This window comes from Hippopotamus amphibius, chromosome 10 (genome assembly GCF_030028045.1).
Source record: "Hippopotamus amphibius kiboko isolate mHipAmp2 chromosome 10, mHipAmp2.hap2, whole genome shotgun sequence".
Classification (NCBI taxonomy): Eukaryota; Metazoa; Chordata; class Mammalia; order Artiodactyla; family Hippopotamidae; genus Hippopotamus; species Hippopotamus amphibius.
In genome coordinates this window covers 25,094,420-25,120,306 of record NC_080195.1, presented here as the reverse complement: position 1 = coordinate 25,120,306, position 25,887 = coordinate 25,094,420, and the positions used below count along the sequence as shown (strand labels likewise).

General features: G+C 36.1%; 1 protein-coding gene across 5 annotated transcripts in view; it reads right to left on the bottom strand.

The window, feature by feature from the left end:
• NRG1 (neuregulin 1) overlaps positions 1-25,887 on the bottom strand; it is a 1,000,105-nt gene that overhangs the window by 121,798 nt on the left and 852,420 nt on the right. For all 5 annotated transcript variants that reach the window (XM_057696608.1, XM_057696615.1, XM_057696613.1 and 2 more), the window contains exon 5: positions 24,823-24,873. In XM_057696608.1, coding sequence (XP_057552591.1) covers positions 24,823-24,873 — 51 coding nt within the window. The remainder of the gene's footprint in view (positions 1-24,822; positions 24,874-25,887) is intronic.

Genomic DNA, 25,887 nt, shown 5'->3' with positions numbered 1-25,887 from the left:
TTCTTATGAGCGGACCAAGTACTCAAATGGATCCGTTAGCCTCTTCCCATCCATCTGAAAATCTTCCCCCAGCTCACACCTCAGCTCCTCCTCGGAGCCTTTTCAAGCTTCCAAGTCATAGACACAGCCTTCCTAAACTCTACTTTTACTGGGGCACATCTTCCCAGGTGTTATTATTTAATTATGTTATGTACATATGACTGAAAGATGCAATTTCTTTGAAAGGCAGCTTCATCAATATCTGGCTGTCCCAAACTAGAGCTGTCCTGTCCATTCAATACATACATTTTGTTTGTTTTTGTTTAAATTTTATTTATTTATTATTTTTGGGGGGGTACACCAAGTTCAATCATCTGTTTTTATGCACATATCCCCGTATTCCCTCCCTCTCTTGACTCCCTCCCACCCTCCCTCGAGTCCCCCCCACCCTCCCTTGTTTGGTTTTATTTTTAATTGCGATTGAATTACACAGATCACAGCACCTCTAATAAACAGATAGACTTTTTCATGTCCATCTATCAATTCAAAATACCCTCTATACCCCCCCATTGTTTCCAATCTTTTAATGTCCAGATACATGCTTATCAAATTTTTATGATTGTTCCCAAATACTCCTTTTATGAATTTATTTTCATCTAGGGAAACCCTGTTATCCCCACTATGCTTAACTCTCAACTACCACAGATAATTTCAGGGGATGGAAAGTTGGAAATAACCCAACATTTAACTATTTTTCCTGTAATTCTCTCTTCAACCAAACAGAAAAGTTCTCTGAGGGCAAACCAAGTCCACCTGCTCTTTGATGTTCTTCTACATTATTCATAATGATAAACAGGTGAGAAAAAGTCAGGGCAGGTACTTTTCTCCCCATTTGAGGATGTCAAGACTCTGATTCTACATTATTCTTTTTTTTTTTTTTCAGCTCTTTATTGGAATATAATTGCTTTACACTCTTGTACCAGCTTTTGAGGTACACTAGGTGAATCAGCTGTATTTATACATATATCCCCATATCGCCTCCCTCCAGTGACTCCCTCCCACTCTCCCTGTCCTGGACCTCTAAGGCATCACCCATCATCGAGTTGATCTCCCTTTGTTATACAGCAACTTCCCACTAGCTATCTATTTGACAGTTGGTAGTGTATATATGTGTATGCCACTCTCTCACTTCGTCCCAGCCTCCCCTTTGCCCCACCCCCAACCCCGTGTCCTCCAGTCCATTCTCTGCATCTGAATCCTTATTCTTGCCCTGTCACTGGGTTCATCAGTACTTTTTTTTTTTTTTTTTTTTAGATTCCGTATATATGAGTTAGCATGCAATATTTGTTTTTCTCTTTCTGGCTTACTCCACTCTGTATGACAGACTCTAAGTCTATCCACCTCATTACATATAGCTCCATTTCATTCCTTTTTATGGCTGAGTAATATTCCATTGTATATATATGCCACATCTTCTTTATTCATTCATTTGTTGATGGGCACTTAGGTTGCTTCCATGTCCAGGCTATTGTAAATAGTGCTGCAATGAACATTATGGTACATGTTTCTTTTTGGATTATGGTTTTCTCTGGGTATATGCCCAGTAGTGGGATTACTGGATCATATGGTAGTTCTATTTTTAGTTTTTTAAGGAACCTCCAAACTGTTTTCCATAGTGGCTGTACCAACTTACATTCCCACCAAGAGTGCAAAAGAGTTCCCTTTTCTCCACACCCTCTTCTACTTTATTCTTACCCAGTGAAAATTATCTCAGAAAAGACAATCTGACTTAATTGTAAGAATTATTTTGCGAGAAGCTGTATCAAATGTTTGATTCTGACTGTGAGTCTGTGTTCTCATCCTGTAACAAGAGGATCAATTTACTGCAGCACATTTTGTTCTCTGTAAGTTTAGATCCTTTCATCTTCAGCGACACCTCAAGAGACAGTAAATGACCTCAAAGATGAAGATGTGAGGATTTTATACAGAAAGATGTCTTTATTAAACCTGATGGTTATAATGTGTTTACTTTGAGAGAACCTCTGATTTTCCCACTGCCCATAAGTAAAATCGTTAGTTATATACAAATGGTTGATTTTCTTTATAGTTTCACAAGTCACCTTTCTTCTAAAATTACCCCAAACATGTTTGGAGCTAGGTGGAGACGGTGGTTACACATCATTGTGATAAAAGCCAGTGAACTGTTCACAGTAAAATGGTCGATTTTATGTTATGTGAATTCCAACTCAATAAAAAAATTACACTGCACACTCATCATGGTTTCAGATTCCCCAACATTTACTTTTAAAAGGAAAACATAGTCTACCTGACCAGTTTTCCTAGTGGACTGCACTGAAATAATAAGACTTTGTCATGTGTAGCTTGCCCTTTCTCCTACAAAATCTTGGTAGGTCATACAGCATTGAATCTCTGACAATTATTAATTAACAAAGAACTCTAAATTGATGTTGGTGATGCAATACTGCATCCCAAGGAACTTAAAAGCACAAATAAAGATACAATAAATTGATGTGTCATTGAGAGTTTCAACTGAAAAGAAGTTTTATGAGAAAATGAGCAAGGCTTGTAACTCTAGCTCCTTTTATATACTCAAAATATTATTTCTCACTGTTCAACGCCCTTCCACTCCTGTATTTAGCATATAATAGAAATAGGAGCAAAAATTGGGGAGAAAGTGGCAGTTATTTGAATTATCTGTATTTTCAACAGTGTGCTTTGTTATGAAATGTCTGATAAACTCATCACCAGAACGTAAATTGCATAAGGGCCAGCACTTGTGTCTGTGGCCATCACTATATGCCTACTACCTAGAACATGCCTGGTACATAGAAGGCACTCAGTAAGTATTACTGAGTTAATGCAGCAATATGGAAACTCTACTAAAGAGGGATGTATAAATTATGGGAAAAATATGTTAAAGCATGGATACACCATACAGAGTTTCATTTGTGTGAATAAATGCAAATGATATTAAATTACTCTGTGTATGACGGAAAGAAGAAAAACCAAAAGGAAAAGCATCTTTAGAGTGACTACTCTAATGTTACACGGATGGACGGTCGTTCATAATGTTTAATAGAACAATCTATGTGGAATCAGTTACCTTGAACAAATATCTTTGCTTCGTTTCATTCATATCTACTACTATAAGTTCACGGCACAAAGCAGCAGAGCTAAGAGAGAATTTTTGTTTGTTTTATTCTTAAGTATTGTGGCAAACGTCAAAAAAATACAAGGGATAAATCTGTGCTTTTAACTGCATGTACTTGTGTCATCTTATTTAAAGAAAATCATAAAGGTTGTTCTTTGGTGAAGTAAGAGAAATTAAACAGGAAGAAATACCTCTGATAATCAATGTTAATTTAATACAAATTCAGTACAGTTTCAAAACATGGAAGTTTCTGAACCTGATTTACACTTAGGTACTAGCTAATTATTTATAGTTCAGTTGCTGCTCAGCTGACTCTATAACCTGGTCCCCAGATGAGTTTAAAAATGTAGTGTAGAGCACATCACTCTTACAAATGCCCTAGATATTTAATTTGTGTTTTAAATCTTCCGTTTCAGGTAGAAGCTTTTGAACATGAGATGGTCCACATGTGAAGGCAGTGAGGAATTACTCATAAGAGAGTTCCATCTACTCAAGAGATTCTGAAACGTCATATAAAGCCATGTACAAAATAGGCCCTCACAATTTACCTGAAATAAAGGAAGCTTGGGGAAAGGAATGATCTGAATTCTTCTACTTTTAAATATGATCCAAATTTGTAAATCTGAGAGACTTCGGCCAGAGGAAACATCTTAACAATATACATTTTCCTTCGAGTCTACACAGTTCTCTCTCCTTGTTGCTGATCAAAATGAAAATGTAAAGTTGCATCAAAGGGAAAAAAAGGGAGGGATGAAAATATATGCAGTTTCTACAACTGATGTGGCATTTCAGTGAGCCATCTAACATGTGATTCTGTTGTAAGGTCATAAGCCTTATAATACTCATACGAGCGGAAGCATCCCATTTAAAATCAAATGCCAGCTCTATATTTTTCTGCTATTTCTCGGTTGCAAGAGGTGGAAACTTTTTCTGCATTGTTACAATTTTTATTACTTTAAAAATATGAATTTGAAAGTCATCAGACTTCAAATCTTATGATTTGACCTCCAACTCAAAACTTTCTATCATAAATCACACCACAGAGTCAGGTTTGTTTAAGAATGAGGTGTCTTTTCCCTCAATTGCAGAAATTATTTGGAGTGAAAGGATGCAGGCTTAATGCAAAGATGAATGGTAATCTCAAGAATAAGTAGACTTAAATTTTTCATTGACTGACTGTTGGAGCTTGAACAGCCCTTACCCATGAATTTCATCTTAAACAAAAAGGTCTGTGGAGATAAAAATAATCTGCCTGGAGCACCAAAATTAATTTCAGGGTCAAGACTAGAATTCAGGGCTATTGCTCCTTCCCCTTCAACTCATTTCTACAAAGGGAAGCTCTTTAGTTATGTACTAGCCATACAGATACCAGAGAGTGGATAGTTTAGATTATCCGTCACTACTGCCATACGTTATCTCCATAGAAACATCTCACTTTGACTTTTCACTGCAACCATTTCTACTTGAAAGTTTAATCTATGTAATGCTCCCATAACCACTTTTCATCACGACTCTACTGAATATTCAGACTCTTTTTCTGGAAGTTATTAAGAAACCAATATTCATATTTAGACTCGGTTACGCAACAGCATTTCCTTACTAAGGGGACACACAGAATGTGGGCTCTAATCACTTACATGAAAAGGTACAGAATAAAGAACCTAGAGATTATCATACTAGGTGAAGTAAGTCAGACAGAGAAAGACAAGTATCACATAAGGTCACTTATTTGTGGACTCTAAAAAGATGATACAAATGAACTTATTTACAAAACAGAGATAGGGTCACAGACTTCAAAAGCAAACTTATGGTTTCCAAAGGGGAAAGGTCGGGGAGGGATAAATTAGGAGTTTGGGATTAATAGATACACACTACTATATATAAGATAGATAATCAACATGGACCTACTATACAGCACAGGGAACTCTGCTCAATATTCTGGAATAACGGATATGGGAAAAGAATCGGAAAAAGAATAGATATGTGTACTGGGTTGGCCAAAAAATTCATTCAGTTTTAAGTAAAAATAAAAGACATTTTTCATTTTCACCAAGAACTTTATTGAACAACGTATTCATTAACCAAGCAAACTTTCTGGCCAGCCCCATATATGTATAACTGAACCACTTAGCTGTTCGCCTGAAACTAACACAACATTGTAAACCAACTATACCACAATATAAAATAAATACTAATTTAAAAAAAGAAGGTAGAGTAAAGAAACTTTAGTGAATGGAAGGGAGCTTATCTTCAGGAAAGAAGATTGTCACCCCAAAACAGAGATCAGCCCAGTATTACTGTGAGAATTCACACACATACGATATCAAATGTTGTCACTATCTTGAGAATTGGTGAGCCAGGGTCACAGCCTCTTTTAATCTGGAGAATTAGAAGTCTGGGACACGGGAAGGAGTGATTGTCAGAAGAGGAAAAGGAAGGCTTCTGATGACTAAGTTATGCTCTGAAATATGATGACTAGAAAATTACAGGTCCAAATGTGAAGACTTATTCCAGAGACACTGTATTCTATTTGTTGACATAATCCATCACCTATATATTATTTTAAATAATGTAATGAGACATATACATCATGCATGCTGGACTATTTGGGGATAAGATGCATTCACATACGCAACTTACTTGAAATTGCATCAAAAATAAAAAGCTGATTGACAGATAAACAAGTTCATATTTGACAAAGCAAATATGCCAGATGTTAACTGTAAAGATTGGCTGTATATTGTTTACAAGTCATTTGACTTTTCTGTACATTTCAAAATTTAATAGTAAAATGCTAGAAAAAAGTTTAAAAAGATTTTTTTCATGGCTGTTTCTGATCATCATATATGTAATATATTTTATTATAAAAACTCCTAAGCCAAGGCCAAACCAAACAAAATAATCTACCAATTCCACATTCAGTAACCTGCACTCCATTATTTTCCTTCCTCCACTGCATGACCCCTCACCACCCACCTTTCCCTACCACATTCACTTTAACATGAATTCCAAAATTACATCAAGATGAATTCCAAAATTACATACTTGGAATCATTACCTAATGGCAATGGAATATCTTTATATGACAAACCATTAGCTGCTGCAGAAAATCTAAGAGCTTTTCCTGACCCCTCCTCCCATACCATTCATTTATTGAGAAGGCATTTTTTTTTTTAATGTGATACTTCAATCACTGGGGAATTGGAACATCTATGAATAATGTGAAAAGGGAAATTGTACAGTTCATCCCACTGACGAAATCAGAAGGGTTGGACAGTAAGCTCCACTGTGTTGAGAAAGAAAAAAAGAATCCTTTTAGTGTTAACAACACTCCCATCCTGAACATATCTTTTTCGAAGGTCAACTGGTCAGTGGACAGTATAAGGTCAAAGGCTCCAATGTGGAAGTTGAGTTTCTCCACTGCTGTATTTCCCACCTAGTTATGCATACAGATATTGTGTAAAACTATTAAATATTTATGATGCAGTACAAAGCCCCTCTAAAAGCATCTATATTTAACTAAACCATGTCACTGACAGCAAGAGGTATGCGCAGCAATTTAACCTAGCAGGAAAAGTACTTCTTTTACATATCACTGCAGTGCAGAGAGTTTCAACCATAGGCTTCTTTCTGTCCCCACATACCATTCATAAGAAGGGAAAGCTGAACTTAAAATGGTTCAAAGGGCTTTTAGGCAGGCTTCTCAAATGAAACATAAATCTTTTGAAGTGTTTCTCAAAAATTCTTTCCTGAAGCTCTGCCAGGACTCTGTCACTAGAGGTCAGACAAATAACCCATCCTCAGGTTAAGTCTCCTTAACCCCAGGCTAAATACCATGATTTAGCCCCATGTTTTCTTCTATCACCAGGTCCTTCCAAATGTTTGCTATACCTGACTGATGTCAAAGGCATCAGAAATGTATCCATGTCCAATGGCATACCCCCCAGTCTTCCCTTTATCCACAAAAAGGCTCCAAGTTTTATACGGGTGTATCAGAAGTTAAATTATTGTCAACCATTCATACCCCTTAACACCAAAGAATCTAATAAGTACTAATACTTAAGCATTTTTTAAGGTACTTAAGCATGTGGTGATGCAAAAGAACAGCAGAGAGAGATCTCTGAAATGGGGGGAAAAAAAAACGTGCAAGAGAAGGCAAAACATTTTTAGGCATCTTAGGCTCAGAGCTAGCTGTACTCCTGGAGATAAGAGGTTTCAAAATAACCTCTGGCTGGGAAAAATAACGTGTTGATGGGTACAAAAATAAGTAATTTAGTGATATGCATGCTATCAAAAAATCAGGGCTAATGCTTGAGTTGTCCAACTCAAAATGAAATGATATTACTGTATTTCAGCCAACATACCGCAAGTGATTAGGAAATTTGCTGCTCAGCATTTAAACTAACTTCTTTTCACCGTCTGGCAGGTAAAAAATGGAAAACCTTGGGATGACCTGCTTCTCAAGAGCAGATTTCAGATTTTAAGGTCGCTGTATTTTATATAATGAAAGTAACTTACATTTCTAAAGTCCCACGATTTGTGTTATCTACATATCCATCCACCCATCTATCCAAGAAAATGTTTACTAAGTGCCCATTTATGTTCCTGGCATCATGTGGAGGCTTATAGATTTGGTAGCAAGAAGGTAAAAGAAGTTCCACCCCATAACCTCTCTTTTCTCTGAAGTAGCAAGTGAGGTTATCTGCCGAGAGAGAAGGCATGATTCAAATTTTGAGAGCAGTAAGGTCTGAGTTACCTTGGAAAACAGAAGAGAAGGTAGACTGTAAAAAACAGAAGCTGGTCAGACATCATGGTAAGGAGTATATACACATCAGTCCTTCCTTCCTTATAACCTGCGCTATCAGGACTCTTATTTCTCCTCTTGCAAAATTAATTCTTGAGAATTATATTTTGAAAGCACAATCAATGGAAGAAGACTTTTAAGAAGTCATTGGAAGAAAAGAAAACAAAAGTCATTGGAGGGTATTATGTCAAGTGAAATAAGTCACACAGAGAAAGACAAACACTGTATGATATGACTTACACGTGAAATCTGAAAAATACAACTAGTGAATGTAACAAAAAAGAAGCAGATTCACAGATATCGAGAACAAACTAGTGGTGACCAGTGGGGAGAGGGAAGGGGGAGGGGCAAAATAGGGGCAGGGGAGTAAGAGGTACAAACTATTAGATATGAAATAAGCTACAAGCACAATTCCCTGGCAGTCCAGTGGTTAAGACTCCACACTTTCACAGCCGGGGCCCGGGTTCGATCCCTGATGGGGGAACTAAGATCCCACAAGCCTCGGTTCGCGGACAAATAAAAACCAAAAAAAGCTACAAGGGTATGTTGTACAACACAGGGAACACAGCCAATATTTTATAATAACTATCAATGGAGTAGAACCTTTAAAAATTGTGAATCACTATGTTGTATACTTGTAACATATTATACTTCAACTATACTTCAGTAAAAAATAAATTTTAAAAAAGTGTCACTGATAACATAAGAAATGATTTTTCTGTTGAGCTCTTACAAGACCTGGACCCAAACAAGACTGAAGTGGGGAGAGAGAAGGAAGAGAAAAGAACAGGCACAAATATGATAACGAGAAGGTTAAGTTCACACTCATATCGTAATTTCCACTTTGGAGAGATTTACTTCTCAGATCAGTGTACCTTTCGGATGAATTTGATTTGCACCATCAGGTGATCCACTTTATGATGCCGTGTGGCTTAACTCTGGCCAGGATGAAACCAACTCATTCAAATGATGTTGCCGGTAAGTCTATGAATCAAAGGACTTTAACCCACTAAACAGCGTGATGCCCCTCTATTGCACACTGCTTCTAATACAAACACCATGAGGGAAGAAGACATGCCACAAGCCCAGAGTTCAGCAGGAAAGTTCAATTTCTCTCTTACAACTATTACTTGAAAGAAATTAAATCAGTATTTGAAAATATTGTGCCTTTACAGCAAGTTCAAAATTATCCATATTAAAGTGAAAAGGGAAAGTTTGGTCTTTAATGACTCTTTGCCATAGATTTCCCATATATTTTTTAAAATGTATGCCTTTTCTCAGTTTTTCCAGATCCGTTCTAGGTTGATCTTGTCCCAGCTGCTTTTAGGGACTTCATCATCCACCCATCCATTCATTCATTGTTTCCTAAGTGCCTAATATATTGCAGGCCCTGCACAAAACTGAGAAAGAAAGAGGGAAGGAGGCTGCAGTGGTTCCTGCTTCCAAGGTGTTACATTCTAAAAAGGGACTTCATTTTCCTAATCCCAGTCTGGCACGAATGCAAATACTGCAGAAGTGAGAATCCAGAGTCTTAGAATTGATTCTAATTGTGTGGTAGACACATTGTGGAATGATTGAAAAAAGACAGAGAGAGAGACAGAGAGAGAGAGACCAGCAGGAAATACTGTTTGTTGCATGTGCGTGTCTAAGTTTCTCAGATTTTCCTTCACTCTGGACCCAGTTATGAAAACGCTGACTTCTGAGAACGTTTTGTTTTGACGAGTGATGGAAGAAGAATGCAGAAGTTCACTGGCAGAAGGGACTATGTCCAGGCCAGAGGCCTTTACAAGTACATTTCAAAATACAAACATCAAAGAGAAAAAATTATATTATATACATACAAAGATCTGATGATTTAATTAAAAAATTGGTTGCTTGTAGAAGCTAGTTTAATCAATAAGGAAGTTCAATGTGATTCAAAGAAATAAGTACTAAACATTTTGATGAACATTAGTTCTGGTAACTACCTAGGCTCTGCAAAATCACTAACATGGCAAAACTAAAGGTGATCAAATAAGTTTTACTATGAAAGTTATGTTACTATCCTCATAAATATATGAGCTGTTCAAACACAAATTGGTAGTAATTAAAGAAACCAACAATAAAATGATCAGAATTAATATCCTTTATCAAATTAGAAACATGATTTTTCCTTTTTTCAATTAATTCTGATGAGAATATATAGAGCAATCCACTTATCTCAACATCTAAATCAATTTGAATTTTTTATCCTTACAACATAATTTTAATGCTGAACACTGTCATTCTGTGAATTTGTAATGATAGCACTGTATATCTAATGAAGAAAAGGATATAAATTGGGGTTGAACTTTCTTATTTTATATTAATATTGTCTGAAGGTGTATTTGAAAGAACATTGCTAAAACAGTTTTCGCTTTTAAAAACTGGTGTCTCTTATTTAAATACTAATATCCCTTATGCTGAAAAATAAAATTAATCTTTAATTCTATAAGCAACACTTGAAAGTTAAAAGTATGATGTACATTTCCTACTTTGCTTTTAACTTACTGACGTGGCATTTTCCCTTCTTCATTTCCAATCCAACAATGTGTTCGACCATCAAGATACCTGGAGCATCAGGTATTATCTTTAATCAACATCTCATCTCCTTATTGTTCTTAAGGACACGTGCACACACCCTCAAAAAGTCAATGAATTCTGTGCAAACTAAAAGAGATTCTTAAAATGAGAAGTAAATTAGATCTAATTATGGTGATGGAGTTTTGAAAGGTCCTAGATTAACATTACAAGCACTTTCCATGTTAAATTAAGCATGCAGTTTAGTCAGCAAAGATATTCTTTTTATATATCTTGTTTATGTCTGCTATAAATATCATAAGCATTCCATTAGCATTTAACCCAGTGATTAATCCATCTATGATGGAATTGGGTTCTAATCAGTGACAATAACTGCCTACAAATATTTCCACAACTGTTCATCTCCCAACTCTTTTACCCTGACTAACAGAGACATCCTACCAAAGTCTAAGGGTTCATGTAGTTACAGGAAACCAGATGCATTATTTATAACGATGCAGAGGCTAGAAAGTTCGGCTATGCAGCTTACCCCAGCAGTAGTAGGCTCTAAGCTATTGGCAACAGGAAGCTTGCCAGTGCATTAGAAAATGGGATTGAAGGGATCCCTGCCAAAAAAAAAAAAAAAAGCTAAGTAATAACAAATGTTAAAGGAGAGCCTTTGGGGTTGGAAGGAGTCCTGAGCTCACCGCTGAAACACAATTCAGATCACCAAGCTTTTGCAGTCCATGCAGAGAGAAGAGTTGTAATCCCAATTAATTCTTTGTGTCTTATCTTTCTTGAGTGCTTGCTTTTTAATTACAGTTATATTGTTATTTTTTTAATGTTACTTTTTAAAATGTTACTATAGTATCTGTACACAAACGAGAAAATTACAAGTGCTATAAAATAGGTACATTGCACAGTAACAGGTTTCAAGTCCAGGTAGAATCAATTCTGTATTTGTATTGTTCACCCTGTTTATAAATCCATATCACTGTTTTAGTGATTCTGGACAAATTGGTATTTTTTCCTATTTGATTTCAAAGAAAAAGAAACTTGGCCACAAAAAAAGCCATCATTTCTTATTCTTCATGTGTTCAAAACTGATATATTGCTACAGAGATACCTGTCATGACTTTAAGTAGATTTTGAGATAGTGCCATTCAAGTTTCATTTTCTGTTTGATCATTGTCAGTCACTTGGAATTTACACCACAGTGCAACAAAAGGCTGCCTGCTGTAAATGTTAACAGCAGCAGGGGATGAGAATGCCATCCTGTCTGGGGGAAAAAAAACACCCTAAATAAGTCAATCTAAACACATACACACACAATTTACTGTAGGAACTGTTAAAAGCAAATAACCTTCCATATCAATCTGACATTTCAACAAAAAGCTATGGTTTTTTATTCTGCGTCTCAAAATTGATCTGAAAATTGTCATCAAAATCAAGGATGAAGTAGTTGAGGCTACATATCACATGTTATGCTATTATGCTTATTCTTACCTTAAATAATCTGAGTTTCAGATATTTAATATTTAATGCATATACCTTCTTATGTGTGTGTGGGGGGGGGTGTGGCTTATGGTATTCCTTCTAAATTATCCAAGTACCTAACAAATATAATTTGTTACCAAAAACTTTCTAGTTTTAATGCTTTTTATCATGGTAAATGGGCATATATATTTCAGTATCTTCCTCAGGAACCTTGATTCATAGAACTGATTTGGTTCAAGCAATCTCATTATGCGAAAAGACCATATTTAAAAGTAGCTGCAGTGATCACATGGCCTTCAGAGATGTATGACAGAGGTCACAAGAGAGCCTTCTGAAGGTTTTTCTTTCATCCTCTACCTCTACTATCAATGGGTTAAAAAGAACACAGGACATGGAGTCAGGCTGGAGTGGAACTTGTTACACAACCTTGACAAACACTGAACTGTCTGAGCCTCTCAGTTTCCTCACCTATTTAATGGGACAAATAATATCTATTCCCAGATGAAAGTACCTGATACACGGTAGGTGCTCATTAAAAGTATTATTATACTTCATTATTTCTTTTTTAATGATAATAAAAGAAAAAAATCAACCTTATTAATGCCACAGCATTCCCTCACTCCCAAACAAGTGACTCTTCAGCACCACAGGGAAGAACAGCGACCAACCAGTTAATATGTAGATTTTCAGATGATTTGCAATAATCCCATCTAAGGTGAAACAGTCTTACAAATCACCATGTAAACAAGTATTTATCATAAAATAAAGAAATCTTCAAGATATAAAATCCAGAAATAAATTTAAAATAAAATTATACGAAGTGTGAAATGCTTCTCAGAATGTTCAAAAGCTCTCTAATAAATATGATTTAAGCCAATGTGAATTTTTTCAACTTTGATTTTTAAATATTTAGATATATTTTTCGTGATTGAAGGTTTCGATGGTTTTTCTATAATTATGTATGTGTACAACCTTTAGAAATGATGATAATCTAACTAAAAAAAGTCATCTTACTATTCACGTCTCTATCCGTTTAATAAATACTTCTTGGGAACCAGCATAGTGGTGTGTGATGGGAATGGAAACACAAATAAACCAAAATTCTTTCCTTCAAGATCTTACATTCTGGTTTAGGAAGTGATGTGTCCATTATAAGTGGCAAGCTTATTGTTTGAAGCAAGAGCTATGAAATCACTAAGAGAGTACAGCTGAGGGCTGGATGATAATCTAACATCTGCATATAACAAATCATAAAGTTTGCTTTTACTCCTGGATCGGACAATGTTTTTTTCACAATTTCAGAGCACCCTGTTAATAAAATACACCCAGGTCTGCACTTCCCCTAAGAGGATGGAGGAGTATGACATTCTTAAAATTATCGAGACTATAGCTGACCCTATTCTTCACAAGGACCCTCTCCACCAGAAGTCTCTATTAGACTTACTCCTCAATGCACTTTTTACTCAAAAGGTCATAGCCGACATTCTAGAAATCTTAAAAAAATAAAAGCAGAAAAATTTTCCATAATACTTGTTCCTGTACGTACACCTGTAGTGGATGTGATGTTTCATTTTTATTTTTTGCACTAAGCTTAACCATTTTAAATCTCAGTTCCCTTTACCTGCACTGTAAAAACATTTTTAAAGGTTTGAATAAACTGCTTATGTGCCCTTGAGTCACCTATTTCCTTCCTAAAGCTTATCTTCCTTTCACACAGCTTCATTTGCACATACAAGGTAATTCTCCTGCCCCCATGATCTATTCATCCTAAAACATACCCAAGGATTCTTTGTATGGCTTATTTTTTCACAGATAACTTGAGGGAAGTCCGAACAAAGATATGTTTCTGCTTCGGAGCATTAGGGACATGAAATTAAGAAGCTTCTACGAGGAGAGAAGAGGAAAAAATCCATCTGGGTCAACTAAAGGGAGATGTACAAAGTGTGTAAAAAATCTATTATGGCCATTTAATTTTTTCGTAGACATATGTAAAGCTATTCCTCTGCACAGTCTTTTTATATAACATTTTATCATAAAAGTATCCTGTCTGACAAGGAGGGTTCCTCATGTCGCATTTTATCAAAGGGGGGACATGTTAGATTTTACAGCATTTTAAAAAGATAAATGCAGCAACTTCCTTCCTATAGCTCCATAGACTGAGAATTATGAATAATCATGGTCTGTTCTTGAAGTTACCTTATTTATGAATGACATAGATTTCTGTAGGTTGATGAAATAGATCTTTGAGTTAAAATGCAGGACAACAATTGTATAGAACATTATAAAATAACATTTAATATACTATCTCCTGCAGATTGTTCTCTTCATATAGCTTCATTCTTATATGAGGAATTTGCAGTTTAAAACTTGATCAAATGACACAGAAGCTTCTTGTCAATTAATCACTCTTCCTAAGAAATGAATTTTAGGGCTTCCCTGGTGGCATAGTGGTTAAGAATCCATGTGCCAATGCAGGGGACATGGGTTCGAGCCCTGGTCCAGGAAGATCCCATATGCCGCAGAGCAACTAAGCCTGTGCACCACAGCTACTGAGCCTGTGCTCTAGAGCCCACAAGCCACAACTATTGAGCCCATGTGCCACAACTACTGAAGCTCGCATGTCTAGAGCCCGTGGTCCACAACAAGAGAAGCCACCGCAATAATAAGCCTGCTCACTGCAATGAAGCATAGCCCCTGCTCGCCACAACTACAGAAAGCCTGCGCACAGCAACGAAGACCCCACGCAGCCAGTAAATTAAAAAATAAATAAATAAAATTTAAAAAGGAAAAAGAAATGAATTTTAAGAAAATTGAGAGAGGAATCACTGTAAAGGATAATTTTGCTTTTCAATACTTAATTATTTTAATTGATTACTATTTTAATTTACTACACATATCACTCAATTATAACTAGACATACATTTTCAAGTTTACCACTTCTCCCACCTTTGGACCAATTAAATGGCCTTTAGAACATGAAAATAAAAACAAAAATTTTTACCTAATGAAAATAAAATTCTTCAAGAAGTTGCAACCTTTATATACATTTCCAGGTCATCTAATAAAAAATATCTCCTGAGAGGTATAACATATCTTTGTAAGTCCATCTATGTATCATGGAAACGTTTCTGATAATCAACAGTAATTCAATTTATCACACAGTGGTTACACTCCTCTAAAATATCCAGTTAAATTTCTAAATTCTTTAAAAATTCCCCAAACTACTTTCAAAACCCTACATAGTATGACATAATTTCTGATGCCTCTCAATCTTAGTCTCCTACCTTTCATGATAAATTATAGATTCTCATCATCTTTTTAAATGGGATAAATGTCACGATTTTGATTTCTTGGTAAAATGACCAAGCTTTAAATATAAGGTAGAAACAACAATTGTCTACTTTTAAAAAAAGGCAACAGTAAAACAAACCATTACCCAAATAATTTTTCATTTTAAATCACATAAAACAGAATGGATAAATATATTCTATCTTAAGCAATATTATTTAAAAAATAACTTGACCTAAAAGTCTGCCCCCCAGAATGTAAATTGATACAGCCACTATGGAGAACAGTATGGAGGTTCCTTGCAAAACTAAAAATAGAGTTACCATATGACCCAGCAATCCCACTACTGCGCATATACCCAGAGAACACCATCATTCAAAAAGACACATGCACTCCAATGTTCATGGCAGCACTATTTACAAAAGCCAGGACATGGAAGCAACCTAAATGTCCATCAACAGATGAATGGATAAAGAAGATGTGGTACATATATACAATGGAATATTACTTAGCTGTAAAAAAGCAATGAAACTGGGACATTTGTAGAGACATGGATGGACCTAGACACTGTCATACAGAGTGAAGTGAGTCAGAAAGAGAAAAACAAATATCGTATATTAACGCATATACGCGGAATCTAGAAAAATGGTACAAATCAACCGGTTTGCAAGGCAGAAACAGAGACACAGATGTAGAGAACAAACATATGGACACCAAGTGGGGAAAGCAGGGTGGGGGGTTGGGGAGAATGAATTGGAGATCGGGATTGCCATATACACGTTACTAATAAGAAAAAAAAATCATATTGTACACTTTAAATATATGCAGTTTATCTTAAAAAAAAAAAGTCTGCCCCTCTTATTCTACTGTGTTATAATTATGTGTCGTCACACACAAAGAGCACAATGAACCACAATTAACCTTTTCTACTTTACTGCAAACTCCTGCAGCCCAAGGACTATTCTCTCTTCACCTCCTCCAACCATCTCTCCCTCCAAGAAACACACATCTAGCATCTGCTGGAACACAGTAGGACCTGGGTTATTAACTATTTGTTTATTTTACTTATAGAGAGGGTAAGTCTTTCGTGATTTAAGAATCAAATAGTAGAAACAGGCCCATCAAATTTCATCCTAAATTCACCACTCACTTGCTGTTTGACCTCAGTAGACACTTAGCCTATCCCTATTTATATATTGTTAGTCTTACCATTAAAATGGAAACATTAATAGTCCCAAAATTCCTTTTAAAACTTAAAAGAAAGACTGATGAAATCTTTTATCATTAGAAATAAAATTCCTGCAATATTTAACAAAGCCAGTCTGTCTCTCCTTCTTTCTCCCTCTCTTCTTGTCATGTCTTAAAAAGCTTGAAGAAGAGGCTCTGGAATATCCGAGCAAAAACCAGGATAGCTCATGTTTGATGAACGAACCCAACCTAAACACCTAATTTCCTAAATAAGAGATACTTATGGACTTGAAAGAAGATGAGCACAGCTTTAGGCTACAACCCAGGCTGGTCCCTATCATTAGTTTTTTAGATTTTGTTGACCTCTGAAAGACTAAGAGATAAAAAGATAAAATGGAAGGTGCCATTCCAGCATTTCTTTGATGATTAGCTGAACCATGTATACACAGCACCTTTACTAAGGAAATGAATTAAGTACACAAGCATCTTGTGTGCTAGAGGCATTATAATAAGAATAGAGCAGAGAACAGTAGGAGATGCTCACAGATGAACTACTGGAGACATTATTTTCTCTGGGTTTTAGTGGTGACATCTATGAGGTTGATAAAGCCTCAATCAGTGTAAGCTCACACTTTTCACAAGACCCTGAGTTTTCTATGCAATATTAAATGGAATGGACTAAGCACGCTTCTTTTCCTTTTCTTACTGAAAAACAAAACAAAAGAAAACAAAAAACCCTAATCAACATGCAACTACTTTGATGAAAGAAACTAGTGATTTTTCAAAATCTACTTAATCATGGATTAAAAAAAAATCCGGATGAAATACTTTTTAACTTTTAACTCCAAAGTCAGAACATTTTTCCGATTTGAAAATGCTTCCCAAGCATTCTAATTTGAAAACTGTAATCCATTTTTCTACTCCTTTCTACTTTCTTCAGAAGAGCCTAAAAAGTTCCTGGATTAAAGAGGGCATCCCTAAGAATGATGATGGTGAGCTCATAGGTCTTAACAGAGAGTCTTTAAAAAATATTTCGGTTGTCTTCAGTGTTCTAACTCATTATTTTCTTTACAATGGTAAGTTTGCTTTCATTTTGTCTGCCCAATTAGACACTTTTCAATTACATCTATTTTTAACTCTCCTTTAAAATTCTCTGTGAGCCCTATTTCCTCATTCTTTTAAAGTTGTCTGCTCATCAGCTATAGAGGAGTGTGTCAGTTTTGCCTGTCTAGCCCACTTGCCCCCTGTTTAGGTGCAGAACCCTCCTCTCTGTAATTAACCTACATCATGCAGTTCCCATGGGGCTGAGTCCATCTACCTCACCAACCCAAACGTACACAGCGATGGAGATCTGACCCTGCCCCTGCCCTACCGGAGTCATTAAATCTCCCTGGATACAGTAATTATTTTAGGGGTAAGCATATGATGCAAGCAGACCCAATCAGATTCTTCCTTAAAATTTGCTGTTTGGATAAGGAGTGGACTTTCTCTTCTTTTTGGATTATGAACCAAGGGGATATAGGCTTCAAGATACCAGCAGCTTCCCTGCTATCAGACAGAGAAAACCCACTAAGAACAAAGCATTTGTAGAGAAGCAAAACATAAAGACTAAGAGACCATCGTATTATATCATGTGAGCTCCTGGGTCAAACTGGGCCAGTTTTATGAGCCAATATAGTCCCTTTATATTTAAGCTCTTTGGAGTTGAATTTCTATCACCTGCAGTTGAGAAACTCCTAATTGAATCATGGTCCATATTTCTTATTTTATTGCTTTACCATGTTGTTCCTCAACCCTTCCTTATAATGAGTGAAGTAAGTCAGACAGAGAAAGACAAAGTCAGACAGAGAAAGACAAATATCGTATAACATTGCTTATACATGGACTCTAAAAAAATGATACAAATGAACTCATCTACAAAACAGAAATAGAGTTACAGATGTAGAAAACAAACTATGGTTACCAAGGGGTAAGGGAAGGGGAGGGATAAATTGGAAGGTCAGGACTGACACATACACACTCCTATATATAAAACAGATAACTAATAAGGACCTACTGTATAGCACAGGGAACTCTACTCAGTACTCTGTAATGGCCTATATGGGAAAAGAATCTAAAAAGCAGTGGATATACGTATATGTATAACAGATTCACTTTGCTGTACATCTGAAACTAACACAACATTGTAAATCAACTACACCCCAATAAAAATCTTTAAAAATTTTACACCACTAAAAAAAAAAAAAAAAAAAAAAAAAAAAGAAGCTGAAGCTAGTTGCAGGGATCCTATAAGACTTTGTAATTTAAAAAAATATATATATGATTGAAATCAGAAGATTCAGGTTTAAATTTCTGTTCTACCACCTATGTAGTTTTAAAATTTGGACAGGTCAGAAATTTCGAGAGTCTCATCTGACAAATGGGATAAAATCTAGGTCACAGAATTATTGTGTGAATAAATGATTCAATATATGAAAATATGCCTTATAAAATATACAGCAGGATACAAAGATCAGTTGTTTATATATACACAGAAACACATATATCTGTATGGGTCAAAAGAATAATTTCGTACAAGGTTAATTTCGACTGAATAAAAAAGCTTAAGGATGACTTAGTTATAAGCTTAATCAAAAGCTTTACCTTGTCAAGTAGTGGAATGCAAGGAGAAACACTGAATGCCTTTAGAAAGGCAGACCTGAAGAATTATATTATAGTTGCAGGGAGTATTGTAAAAGAAAAAAGTAAGACACATTCCCGTACAAAATGCATGAACTAAGCATGAAAGTGCGAATATGAATGACTGTGACATACAAGCCCCTACTCTTTTCCAAGTCACTGTGTTGTCCTAAAAATCTGTAACTAACTCTCTAGGCAATTAGGAAGATGGAAGTAATACCAGTTGGACAATCTCCATTCAAAATTTTTCTTTTATGGCGATAGGACGCATGGCAATCAGTTTCTCCTTCTCCACAAGAGGCAGAGCCACCACACCCTTGAAAAGAGCATGTTTACAGAAATCTGGAAACACGATTTGCATTCAGTTAGAAGCAGCTCTCCAACCGTAACAGGACAGAGTTCATATTTTTGCCACCAACAAAGATCTGAATGTGGAATACCATTTTCCCAGCCGAGAATCATTTAGCAAAGGTCCAGGCAGTTCTGTCTACATTTAGAGTAGGTCAGTCAGTCATAGATGAGGGTGGAAGTAAGAACCATAGCCCTGAACCTCACCAATGGACCAGCAGACCTGGGCAAGCTAATCAATACGCAGCACTGCGCTAATCCCAAAGGAACATGCTGTATCTCATCATAACAGAAATGTCTCTGCAGACAAAAGACATTCTTCCTTCAGCTAGCTCTTTCAGGTGCCAAATTAAAGACTGAATTGTTCATTTCATTCAGAGATTTCAAAGAGGACTTCTTGGATAAGTTCCTTTTAAATGCAGTCTTAGATGAGAATATTTTGGAAAAGACTGTGATTTCTTGGCATAAAACTTTCAGCATCACCGTTTAGACTAACAATCATTAACTCCTCTCCTCCACCAACCATAAGGATATTTTCTTATGTTGTTCAAATAAAATGGAAGGACTCCCCTGATTTCCATTTTCTTGAGAGACACATCCATTTTGCAGGTACTTGGCTCTCTTCCATCTGCGGGGGGAGACCATCTAAAGCAAGGCTTCACATTCATTTTCTCCTTAGGCTTCTCAATATAGTTTGAGATAGACAAGATTTTACAGACACAGGAACTGAATCTTAAGGACGTTAAATAAATTGCCTAAGAATACACAGTAATTACCAGCACTAGTATTTAGACTTAAGGACCTGAGTCCATCCGACATCTGTGCTCTTTTCATTTTCCTTCATCACCCGTCACGCTTTGACGGGTAACGTAAAGATATTTGGGCTCAGCTGGTTCAAGGCATTTACCTTAATCTGCCACACATACTCCCAATTCACTTTATATCAGAGACTACTTTTCTGCCCATTCACAGAATCTCATTCTTTTTAATACTAAAGGCTTTTTTTTTTTTTTTTTGAGGCAACAAAACCTCATGCGTTACAGCAGGCTAGCGTACTGCCTGGGATTGAATCCTGCTTTTGAGACTTTAGACAAAATACATCAGTTTCATCATTTGAAAATGGAAGAAGGTTTTATGAGAACCATGAATCAGCATCCATGTGAATCACAAACTGAGCCTCCAATAAAGGTTTGCTATTACTACTATTATTATTTGAAACATATATTTCAATTATTAAGACTGTTTTCCAGAAACTCCTCTTTATTTTCTTTCCTCTTATCATTCATTAGACCTTCTATTTTTGTTTCCCTCATTTTTATATTAAATTGGAATGGATAGGGCTTAATTCAGTAAAGTGGTTGGTATAACAACTGTATTTTTTATAGCATGCGACAAAATTGTCTGCAAAATGGGGACACCAGCAGCTGGCAATTCAGAGAGAAATCATTAAGGTTTGTTCTGAACAATTCATTTATTTTTTTCGCTGATTCTCTGTAAAGAAGGGACAAGATAGTCCTTCTGACTCTTTTGTAAATTTCAAGTTCTTTTTTTCTACAACCTGTCACTTACATGTAATAGGACACCCATTTAGCAAATTATTTATATGTTTTATGTCACAGATGCCACATTTACAAAAGTATAAAATAAAATAAAGGAAAATAATGCTAATCTTTACCACGAGATTATTATAAGAAACTTAAAAAAAATTATAAATTAACAGCTCTAAAAGGAGTGAATGTACAATGCAAATTCCCAAATTCAAAAAGGAAGTAGTTAAAATTTGCCTTACAAAGGGAAGGATTAGTAACTTTGCTATTTCACCAATATTTATAAAATGCTAGGAAAATTACATAGAAAGAGGGCAAAAATGATAGTGTTTGTATTTATGAAACATAAATCTCTTAAAATCTCCAGTCAAGAATGATTTCTTTATTGTTACAGTGATTTTAAAAAACTTTAGATTAGAAAGATATTTTTTAAAATTTCTGATTGGCATTTAATGACATGGGAAAAACACTTTTGGTACATTAAGTAGATAGAAGCTGGAGGAGTAAAAAGCCAGAAGGAAGAAATACCGATTAGAAGAAAATATACAAAAATACTAGCAATAGTATTTTGGATACGTAGGTAGGCAATTTTAATTTTCTTCTTTTTGATTTTTTCATTCCAGCATGAATTACAGAGAAGAAAAGGAGAACTTGAAGGGCTGGAGTGGTCAGGGCAGGATACAGCAGAAAACACTTGGCCTCTCAGACAGGGTTCTGAGCAGGGCCATGAACATAAACTACCTCTGATGAACCCTCCCAAGATTTACCCAGAGGTGAGATGCTCTCAAAAATAGCAATGGCAGTAAGGGGACATTTCCCTGTAAGGGTGTGCACATTTGTACCGAAAGAACCGAAAAGTAATAAGGTTCCCTCGCTCTTTTTTAACACTGACCCCCAGGGCACACCAAATCATTCTCATAGATAACAGGTTTGCTGAATCCATGCTACTTCAGAAAGGATTTTCAAAATTTACTTTCCAAAAGACACGAACACCAACAGTTCAAAGAATGGAGGCCACAGAGATGCGATTACATTGTCATAGCACAGGTCGCTTTTCACATACGGGGATTTACACGTCTCCTTTCTGGCTGAAACAAAGGGAAAAGAAACCTATCCAGGGCTGATTATTTCTGACCCGTGTGAACTCTTCCAAGGCCTCTGACTCTTTTATATATTTTGACTTTTCAAGTCCAGTGTACTGCTATTGCTGGTTCCTCAATGTTCAGCTCCAGCCTTTACGAAGCTATGTTTCCATTCCAGCTCTCCTCCCGTGCAGAATTCCCCCTGATGCAGCCCTGGGAAGAGCTGAGTACCTCGTGCTGCTCTCTTTGTTTTCACCAAGACTGGACTTAGGATCCTGCCACTATTGGTTTACATTTCCCAATTACAGAGCATATTTTCATGATATTAAAAAAATGTATTCATACTCACACAACGTTGTAGAGCAGCTATACTCCAATAAAAATTAATTTTTAAAAAAACTGGCCAAATCATAGAGTCTATTTAAAAATCTTCTTTTCATAGAAAACAGGGCAAATAAACCAAAGTTTTATACATGGAAGCAAATATTGTATTGTACTCTATACTATAAGTTGGTGGATAAAAACGTTTTTCAAGTCTCTTACAGTAATATGTGAGTGAACTTATCAAAACTGATGACACACACAGCCCACGTACAAAGTACATCACTCTTTCACGGCTACGGTTAAACTCCATCTCCCAGATCACTGCGAAGGTGAGGGCATGAATGTTCTAGTAGCATATAAGTGGATGACCTTTTGTTTCCTGAATTCTTACTCCTCTTCCAGTTAAGATTTGCCTCAGGAGTCACAGAAGTTGTGTCTCTTTTATTACATGTTTACTTGCTTCCGGGACAAAACAAATCTGTGTTCTTAAATGATCACAAAGAAAATTCAACCACCGAGAAAATAAACAAACAAACAAACAAATAAATAAATAAAATTTAAAAATAAAAAATGTATTCATTAATCAACTCAGCAGTGTTTACTGAGAGCCCACCATGAGTGGGGAGTGACGTATGGAAACGGTACACTGAAATATTTTAACATAAAGGTACACAGAGCCTTCTTTCTTACTTTTAAACCTTTACCAAATATCAGGAACGAACTCTGCTGGGAGTTAGAGATCAGAGTCAGATTTCAAAATTATTTCTCTCTCAACAGTACTGCAGTGGATAGAAATGTAAACTGAGAGATTCATTTCCGTTCCCTACGTATTTCTTCCATTCCCAACCTACTCGGACATGCTTAAGGATTGCATCCATCACCCCATTAATGATAGCATGAAGGGTTCCAATTACAAGAGTTTCAATAATTTTTTTAAATGAATCATGCAGGGGAGAAATTATTCCCAGACAAAATGCCAGAAAGAAAACCCTAGTATCTGCTTTTAAGTAATAAACACTTGAAAACAGAAAGCAAAGCTCAACATGATTCCTCAATGGTGGTTAGCTAAAATTGACATAATTATACTAATCTTTCTGTAAGTAGAATTACATAACAAATATCCAAACTCCCCAGAAGGGATTATCATTTTGGAGTATTAATGAGTGTCCTTGGGGGAGCCAATCTAGTCTTAGCATTTCCTTTCCTTTTTGATCTTACTAGATTGTTGCCATCAATTCAGATAAATGATACTTTATCTAGCTAAAGTATAGCTAAAACAGCCTACTTCATGCAATAAAAATATGTTTACATCGTATCATTACAGTTTGGGTACCACCCACCCACCCAAAGGGAAAGGTTTTAGAATCAAACTGGATATTTAAACAGATTGGCAAAACTATTGAAGTGGCCAAAAGTAAATACTTTCTTTTCAAGTATTTTCTACCATGCTGATAGCCAAAGGAAACTGTTCATTAAACACACTCTCCAGGCTGGAATAGAATAATTGGGACTATCTATGATATGGAAGAGCTTATCAAACTGAGAAGGAGTTTTAAATAAAGAGCTAAAATCAGGGAGAGAAAGACTGTAGTGATACGTTTTATTTTCAAGGTCTGATAAATTCCCCTGTTACATACCAAAATTTAATTCTACGCTATTCACAATTTATAAGTATCAAAACTATTTTCACTAGTCCCTGCTAACATCTTAAGCTCCCCTGACACAGCACAAAGCACCAGTCAATCTAACAGTTGTAGACCTCCATAGCACAAAGCACATTTCACATTCAACAGATGGAAACTAATCCAAGATCTTGCCTGGGGACTTGCTTTCAAACATTTTCATAATGAGTCACTTGCTATCAAATTTGAATTAAGGGCATCTATATATAGTTTCCTTACTCCATCACAACAGACTTTATATGAGAACTGAGGAGCTTTGGAATAGAAACCCCCAAACAGCTGGGTATCATGTCTTAGGCATTTGCTAAAGGCATCAAGACACACTTGAAAAAAAAAAGAAAGAAACAGAAAAGAAAAGAAAAAACAACCCACAATGTTCTCAACTGCTCATTCAGAACTAGGCCTCAGAGGCTACACAGTTATTTTCCAATATTAAAAGACATTACATTATCCTAAAACTAATACATATGTGGTATCTTTTAATATCTACATGTAGCTCAGGGGGAGGGGATATCTGCTCAACCCCAAGCATAGCAGGAGGTCATTTCTATTCCAAACAGCAAATACCATCCTGTTCCAAAACTTGATACCGCATCCCTCAATAAGGGCAGGGGAGAGAAGTGAACACAATCTTTGGAAGCAGATAACTGTCTTGGGTTAAAAACTAGTGAACAGAATATGTAAATATACTTACATGAAGAAGTATTTGCTCCTTCTGTTGATACTGATATTCTAATGGGAGATTCTATAAAACATAAAAGTGGAATGAAGCTTTATTGAGTCATGCCACTTGGACTCTTCAATTAGAAACTTTGCCAGGCTTGGGTATCATCTAGAAAAAGAGGCCTAGAAAATGGTGCAACAGAAAAGCTAAAAGCATCTCAAAGGCAAAGGAAGATACATACAATATTCAAAGACCACGAAGGAATGTTTCTGTAGTCCGGACCCAAAGACTCTTGAAAGAGATGCAAAAGGGGCTGGTCCATCTACAAAGATAACCCCCCCCCCCACACACACATACCAACTGCTGTTTGAATTTCCTAGAACCACTACTGTGAACAGATCCACACTCCAGGCAAGACAGACAATTCCTTCTCTTAGGTTGGTCTTGATTTTAAGAAACATGAAACCAAAGAGAACAACCCCCATATTCAGAGAGAATGAAAGGCAACTTTCATGCTTAGAGGGGGAAAAAAAAAAGAATGAGAATATTTTCAGACAAACTGCTCTACATAAACATCTTGGCCAAAAACAGTGCTGAATAAAGTCCATGCAAGGTCCACTAGAGCAATTACTTTAGGATCGAACAACATGTGCTAAATAAATACATAACACAATCATTGGGGATGTACAGTAGCATGATTCTCTTAGGTGGCAAGGATAAAATAAGGAAAACCAGTATTTAAGTAATGCAGAGCATAAAACATACCTCATGCAGGAAAAAAGCATGGGACCTAAGGGCTTTTATGAGTAAGAAATAAGAACAACTCAGTATCAAAGAAGGATTGAAATTCAGCAGCCAGAAAGTTATAAAGATTCAAGTCACATATCAGAAAATAATAGTTACAGTCACTCCAAATTCCCAAGGCAAGCACCCCATAAATCTAAAAGCTCAGATTTGTAACAGCATCTGCTGGCATCGGATAATGAAGTCCTCACATTAAAGAAATGCTGGAGTGAAAGGTGAGGAAATTCAGAACTCTATAATTTCTTTCTTTTTGTTTTTTTCTCTCCCTCTTTCCCTTCTCTCTCTCTCTAT